The sequence below is a fragment of the Mus pahari genome, unplaced genomic scaffold (assembly GCF_900095145.1).
Source record: "Mus pahari unplaced genomic scaffold, PAHARI_EIJ_v1.1 scaffold_10783_1, whole genome shotgun sequence".
NCBI lineage: Eukaryota > Metazoa > Chordata > Mammalia > Rodentia > Muridae > Mus > Mus pahari.
Window position 1 is genome coordinate 1,910 of NW_018391716.1, and position 8,425 is coordinate 10,334.

General features: G+C 41.1%; 1 gene segment (V, D, J or C); it reads left to right on the forward strand.

The window, feature by feature from the left end:
• Positions 1–5,486: 5,486 nt before the first annotated feature.
• LOC110314665 lies at positions 5,487–6,004 on the forward strand. The segment is given in 2 exon segments: positions 5,487–5,578; positions 5,682–6,004. Coding segments are annotated over 2 exon segments (369 nt in total).
• The last annotated feature ends 2,421 nt before the right edge of the window (positions 6,005–8,425 follow it).

An 8,425-nucleotide genomic window follows, 5' to 3' on the forward strand; every position in this document is an offset into this window, starting at 1 on the left:
ACGCACTGACCATAAAGAGCTTAATAAGATGGAAGCCCAAGTACAGATTCTTCAATCCAATATAGAAGGAGGGACAAAATAATCAGGGGAAGCTGAAGAAGGAAGAGACATCTGATGGGAAAAGGGAGAGGAAGAAGGAAAGGGAGAAAGGATCATGTGTGGGGGAGACTGGAAAGCAGCCTAGAGGTCCAGGAAAATGAATGTAAATATTCAGCTGAATGGAGGTGGGAGGCAGGGGGAACCACTGGAATATCCAAGAGACCTGGGATGTGAGAGGCTTCCCAGATGATAATCTTAGCCTTAATGCCTAACCATGGGTAGATAGACTCTGAAGAGATCACTTCCAATAGAGGCAGAGGGCCCTGAGTGGTTGGATGGTGTCCCCAACCTACCCTCAAAAATGTCACTATCATAGCAATTAGGAAAATGCAAATCAAAACACCCTGAAATTCTATCTTATATCTTTCAGAATGGTTAAGATCAAAACCTTAAGTGATAGCTTGTGTTGGCAAAGATTCAGAGAAGGAAAAGTCTCCCTGTGGCTTGTGGAAATACAAACTCTTACAACCTCTTTGGAAGTATGTTTCATTGTTTCTCAGAAATCTGGGAATAGTTCTACCTCAAGACCAAGCTATGCTACTCCTGAGCATATACCCCAGGGACACTTTCTCAACTATGTTCATCGGTGCTTTATTTGTAATATACAAAACCTACAAACCACCTAGATGCCCCTAAACTTAAGAATAGATAAAGAAAATGGGGTACATCTATGCAGTAGAATAGTATTCAGCTATTAAAATCACAGACATCATGAATTTTGCATGCAAATTAAAGGAACTTGAGAATATCATCCTGAGTGAGGTAACCCAAGCCAGAAAGAAACATATGGTATGTAGTCACATTGATACAAGGCTTACTCTATGACAGGCTGGAAATTGGCAGTTCAGGAGACAAGGCATAAATGCCTGTTTCTAAGAACTGGTTAAGTCCATACAAGCCTAGGCAAGGCAGTTACTGAAAAAAAAGAAAACTTCAGGATTCAGTCAGCCAGTCAGAAACTGGCCTGCCATCAGACAATGTCCCACTATCTGGCCTAAGCCAAGATGAGTGTGTCAGGAGCAGTTTCTAGACTTCCCCAGTCAGTCATTTCATCCCCATACCCAAGTAATGTTTGTGGAATATCCCTAGAAATGAACCAACTAATTAAGATAGACGTCATCTACACCAGAATTCTCCTAATATTCTTTAAATTGAGCCTAAAAGCTCACTTTTGGAACTGCATTTTTAATGGGAGACCCTAGATAGCTGGACTTCTGCATAATTAAACATTCTTTGTGTTTACATACTATTTGTATCCTGGGTATCATTCTTCTGTGAAACATGGACCCTTCAACTTACACATGGACATTAGCCATAAAATGCAGGACAACCATGCTACAGTGCACAGACCCAAAGTAACTGGGTAATATGTAGGTTCCCAAGGGAGGATGAACTAATCTCACATAGAAAGGGAACTAAACATTCATTGGTTGTGAATGAAGCAGTTTGGAGGGGAATAGAAATGGTGGTCATCTGTGGGGAAAGGAGTAAGAATAGAAATGTGCAGGAGTCACCTCTGGTGCCTAACGGGAGGTCTGGAATGGAAGATTATATGGAAAGTCAAAGCAGGTAACTGTGCCTGAGAATCCTACCAGAGAGGGATATAGGAACTGGAGTGGCCACCTCCTGTAGGCTGGCAAAACTTCCAGAGGAGGGAGGTGAAAATATAATTCACTCACAAAACCTTCAACCAAAAACTAGTCTTGTCTACAAGGTGTGCAGTGGTAGAGATGGAGTAGAGACTGAGAACAGAGCCAGATATAGTCGGTCCCAACTTGAGATCCATCTTGTGGGAGAGAGTTAACTTCTGACTCTATTATTGATACTCTGCTATGCTGGAAGTCAGGAATCTTAGCAAAGCTGTCTCCCAAGAATCTTCATCCAGCAATGATAAATGCAGATGCAGAGACCCACAGCCAAACAAAAGGCAGAGGCCAGGAAGTAACATTGAAAATGGGGAATATATGTGATCAATTCAGAGGGGTCAAAGACAGCACAAGAAGACCCAAGAGACAACTAACCTGGAAGTATGGGGAATCACAGAGCCTGAGTATCAACCAGGGAACACGCAGGAGGCAGACTAAAGACCCCCTACACATTTGTAGCAAATGTGTATCTTGTCCTCTCATGGGTGCCCTAACAAGTGGAGTGAGGCCTGTCGTAATCTCTGCTCCGTGACATTGGATCCCTTTCCCCTACCTGTCCCACTATGTTGATCCACAGTCTGAGAGGTTGTGCCTAGTCCTGCTGACACTCTATATCCCAAAGTGTGGTCATACCTAAGGGGACTCACCTTCTCTAAGTAGAAGAGAAGGGGCAATGGGGGGAGGGATTTGTAAGACTGGGACTGTGAAGACAGGGGGCTATGACCAGGATATAAAGTGAAAAAAGATTAATGAAGAAAACTTAAAGCAAAAAAAAATAGTGCATATGAGGGTGTTCCTCTGAAGTAGAACAAAAGAACAAATAGTATTGAAATGCCTTTGAAGTACTCTACTCTTACACATATCCTGTGGTTATATTCCATATGAAAAACTTAAGTGCTCCAACACAGCAGACACGTTTTTCTTCTAAAGAACAACTCATTTTGATCACTTGTCTGAGATGTGATTCTGCAGCATAACATAGAGATTAGGGAAAAGAGAAGAAAGATATAATGTTCTCCTAGGCAGCCATCTTTCTGGCCTCCATCCTCTGACTGTGTCCTTTCTTTAGGTCAGTGCATATGGACAGAAGATGCTGCATAAAGCCAATATCTCAACTAACCAGAGAATAGAAATTGAATTCTACACGATAGATTACCTCATAACCAAAAGATTGAGAGCAATTGATGAAAAAAGAATGAAAAGAAGTGTTGTGTAGTTGGGGAGAAAGAGGACCGTGTTCCCTTTCAACTGATCATGGTACTATATGACACTGGCAAATAGCGTGCAGGATCCCAGGGAATTACAAATGAAGACCTTGTGAGTTAGAGATCTCTCCTCTGGGTGTATAGTGATGTCAGGAAGTGAATTTTTCTTTTAAAACAGATTTTTGCAATTACATGTTCACTTCCTGATTCCACAATTGCACTGTACATCACTGCTGGGTTCCCTGTGAGAAACACTGAGGCATAAAGGCACATAAAGGCACTGTCACTGAATGGTGCTTGAAGCTTGCTCATATCTATGATTCTTCTCCTATGTGTTATGAGCATGGAACTTGTCCTTGAGTTAAAGTAGGGGCAGAAGTTATGTCTCTCAGATTGTTAGTACAAATGTACTTAGTTACTCTGGTCATTCAAGAATGTCTATTTGCTACCATGTGTCCTACTGATTTTCATGTGTGCAAGCACCCATTAAACCACTATATTGTAAAACAGAAAACATTTATTGCTTCCCAAAGTTCTTGTCAATATGGTGTCATTTGATTATGTGAGTCTTTATGGGGCTCAAATACTGACAATCTTTATGATTTCTGAATGAGTTCACCTGACCTTTCTCGTGAATTTTTAAACAGTTTGACCATAACTTCCCAATGGAAGCAGACACTTCTTGTCTCTTGTATTCTACGTACAAGATGGATTGTCTCCAGGCTGTGCTTTCACAAGGGTTGGGAATAGATTGTATGGAGCATCTTTGTATCCAACTGATTGAAATTCATCAGAGTCATTCCTTTAACAGAGGACCACCAAGCATATCTATTTATATCATATTTACCAGAATTTTCCTTATGCACTTTTTTTGAGGATTCATTTACTTAAATTACCCATCCATTCAGTAGGTATTATTTTTCTTCCTTTTTAGGAATTGTATATGCTACACGTATATAATTAAATATAATAACATTTCTAAGCTATTTTCCTTTTCAACTCACATCCATATCTTCTCCAAAGTAACTTCTCTCAACCTGATGGCATTCTTAAGTTAAGTCAATGCATCCCATAGGTGTGTGTGTGTGTGTGTGTGTGTGTGTGTGTGTGTGTGTGTGTGTGTGTGTGTTTTGTGTGTGTGTGTTTGCAGACTTAAGGATTGCAGCATAGAAAACATAACAATGACCACATTTCCAAAATGTGAGTTCTCCCCATTCAGGGAATATCTATATCTAACATCACCTCACTAACAGATAAGGCCTGGAAATAATCTACAAAATCCATACTAGTTTATGATTGGCTTGTTCTCATGGAGGTCCTACACAAACAATAGCTGTTATGAGTGTATGAATGCGATAAGCATGCCCTGTACACAGACATCATTTCACAGTACTCTTTCCCATGCTTCACCTCGAAATTCTGGACTTCCTCTTGCTTGAAGTCCTCTGAGCCTTGGAGGAATTTAAATGGAACTGAAAAATGTTATGTCAAACAATCTTGACAAAGGCTTGAAAAGACAAAAAAAAAATGCCTGTTCCTGTCATATGCAGAGTATTCATGTGTTTCGGGGCTCAGGCTTCTATTTATAGCTTTGGGAACAAGAATGGGAATCCGAGGCAGAAGACACCTCTTAAGTGTGGAACAAAGAGGACCAATGACAAGGGAATACTGGAGATGTGAAAACAAAAGTGAGGTGTGGTGAGAGGAAGCAGATGAAGAGGAAGCAAACATGAGACCTGGTTAAATAGAAAATGGTCATTTTAAAACGTAACTAAAAGCACTGGTGATACAGATTAATTATTTACGGAAAATAAAAACGAGTATAACACAATATAAAGACAGTCACATGTTACCTGGTATAAAATGGCAAAAAGAAAATGGTGGAAGAGGGAATAAAAAGGAGAACTTTAGAATGCAAAACATGTAAGTTCACTACAAATAAAAATATGTTTCCATTGCAAACCATGAGTCTTAAGCAGATGGGGACCTGAAATTCTTCAGATACAAAGAATCTCTAAACCCTGAGGACATTCTATCACAAATAAGTAAAATTCACAAAATTCCGAGTGCTCTTGTCACAGAGAATGAGTTCTGCTACCATCAGCTCATAGGTGCGACCCTCGCCAAAACTCATATTATTGAAAAGTCATATTGTGCCCAGACTTTGGAATGATGGAGCTCATATCTAGAAATACATTTATGTGTGGTTCTATTTAATTACACGTTTACACTAAGGAAACATGACAGTATGGAAACAAAGCATGTTCTGTGCACATGCACACAGGGAAACTAAACACAGTATGGTGAATCCTTAACCAAAATAAAAATGAAACTACAATATGTTTCAAATGCTGTAACTGAAATCTAGTTTTGTGATGCCTTTTATCTGGTATAATCAGAGGCATCAGCCTAGGTCCAACTCCAGAGCATGGTATAGCAGGAAGATATGCAAATAAGTCATTTCTGTGCCCATGAAAAACACCTCGGCCCTGACCCTGCAGCTCTGACAGAGGAGGCCAGCCCTGGATTCGATTCCCAGTTCCTCACATTCAGTGATCAGCACTGAACACAGACCCCTCACCATGAACTTCAGGCTCAGCTTGATTTTCNTTGTCCTTATTTTAAAAGGTAATTTATTGAGATGAAATGACATCTGTTGTATGCACATGAGAAACAGAAAAATTGTTGTTTTGTTAGTGACCGTTTTCCAACCATTATTCTCTGTTTGCAGGTGCTCAGTGTGAGGTGAAGCTGGTGGAGTCTGGTGGAGGCTTGGTGAAGCCTGGAGGGTCCCTGAAACTCTCCTGCGCAGCCTCTGGATTCACTTTCAGTGACTATTATATGTCTTGGGTTCGCCAGACTCTGGAGAAGAGGCTGGAGTGGGTTGCAACCATTAGTACTGGTGGTAGCACCTACTATCCAGACACCGTAAAGGGGCGATTCACCATCTCCAGAGACAATGCCAAGAACACCCTGTTCCTGCAAATGAGCAGTCTGAAGTCTGAGGACACGGCCATGTATTTCTGTGCAAGAGACACAGTGAGAAAATGTTAATGTGAGCTCAGACACAAACCTCCTCTGGGGCACCCAGAGCCAGCAGGGGGCGTGGAGAGCACACAGAGCTCTGGTTCACAGAAGAGTTACAGCATATACAATTATACACAACCTTCAACCCTCCATCAAAATATTCGATCCAAAATTGTTCCTGTCTAAAAGTAATTCAAGGACAAAATGGAGCAGAGACTGAAGGAATGGCTGACCTGTGACCATCCCAACTTTGGATCTATCTCATTGTCAGGCACCAAACCCTGACATGGTCACTGATGCTATATTGTGCTTGCAGACAGGAGCAAAGCATGGCTGACCTCTGAGAGGCTCTATGAGCAGCTGACTGACACAGATGCAAATACAATGTACAAGAGGATTAATTTTGAAGACTGCTATGGAAGAGTTAGAGGAAGGAATTAAAGATCTGAAGGTGATAACAACCCCAAATGGAGACCAACCAAGCCAATTAACATGGATGCCTGGGAACTCCCAGAGACAAAGCTACCAGCCCAAAATCATATGCAGGCTGGTCTGAGACCCCTGGCACCCATGTCGCAAAGAACTGCCTTGTCTGACCTCAGTAGAAGACAATGAACCTAAAGCTGTAGAGACTTGACTCCCCAAGAATGGGCAATACAAAGGTGATTTCTCAGAAAAGTGAAGAGGATGGTGGGTAGAGGAAAAAATCTGGGAAGTGGGACTGGTTGGGGACAACATATTGGTGCTAAATTTATGAAATAATTCTCTAACCAATAAAAATTGTCCTGGTTGCAATGGAGGGCTGGAATCCTCTGTGCGTAGTTTGTAACTCTACAGGAGTCTCTTTAAGGTATATGGTGCACCTCACTGATAAGCGGGTATTAGCCCAGAAACTTAGAATACCCAAGATACATTATGCAAATCAGAAGAGAACCAAGAAGGATGACCATCGTGTGAATACTTCATTCCTCCTTAGAATAAGGAACAAAATACTCATGACAGGATATAGGTACAGAGACAAAATTTAGAGCTAAGATGAAAGAATGGACTTTCCAGAGACTACCCCATTTGGGAGTCCATCCCATCATCAGCCACCAAACCTAGATACTAATGCTCATGCCAGCAAGATTCTGCTGAAGGTACCTTGATATTGCGGACTCTTGTGAGGCTATGCCAGTGCCTGGCAAACACNGAAGTGGATNCTCACAGCCAGCTATTGGATGGAACACAGGGTCCCCAATGGAGGAGCTAGAGAAAGTACCCAAGGACCTGAAGGGGGCTGCAACCCTGTAGGTGGAACANCAATATGAACTAACCAGTACCCCCTGAGTTTGTGTCTCTAGCTGCATATGTAGCAGAAGATGGCCTAATCGGCCATCACTGGAAATAGAGGCCCCTTGATCTTGCAAACTTTATATGACCCAGCACAAGGCAAGGCCTGGGCCAAGTAGTGGGAGTGGGTGGGTAGGGGAGCAGAGGGGGGGGAGTATAGGAAACTTTTGGGATAGCATTTGAAATGTAAATAAAGAAAATAATAATTAAAAAAAGTGGAAAAAAGTATATGGTGCACATAGAGTATATGTGTGTGACACTAATCCGGGGGGTAAATGTTTCTGTAAGATCTTTATGAATAAACTTTATGAATAACATCAAAAAAGTATAGGTTGTAGCAACCCTTGACCTGTACAAATATTTATATAACTTTTTACTTTCCTTATTAATAACTTTTGCACTTATATATTTATTTATTTATTTATTATTTTTCTATGTCTTTCTGTAGTCCTATATGTGTTCATTTGTCTGTCTCTTTATTGCTCTATTTCTGTCTCTTTCTCTTTCTGTACTATTATATCTCTCTGATTGTGTGTGTGTGTGTGTGTGTGTGTGTGCATGTTGAGATGAGATATCTTCTTCTATCAGTGTACACAATGACTTTTTAAAAAAGTACATCACTGGACTTGGATCTCACACTCTTGTTAGACTGGTTGGCCAATGAGTCACCAATCATCACACTGTCTATACATCTAATAGGTGGGCTTATTGATTGACTACCAAAACTACCCCTTTTGTAGTTATAGTTATTAAACACAGGTCCTAGTGGTGTGATAAGAACTTCAAGCACAGAACTAAATCTACAGCCCCACTAAAAATGAATTAAATATGAGGTAACCTCTGACTTGAAAAAACGCAGAACATCACACAAGTCAGAAGTGAATCTCTATGAGGACCAGGATCACATTCCAAAGAACCAAAGAACCCTTGAGACTGTGGAACCCTAGACGCAGGGCTGACACTCAGTAAGATTTCCTTCATAGAACATGATGTGGGATCCAAGTAGAAATCAGGCAGGGCCTGTGACCCATGAACTTTCAATCTCTCCAACATCCTCACACAAACCATATGGAACAGATTCATCACTGACTCACCTGTGATGCTGGTGACAAAATG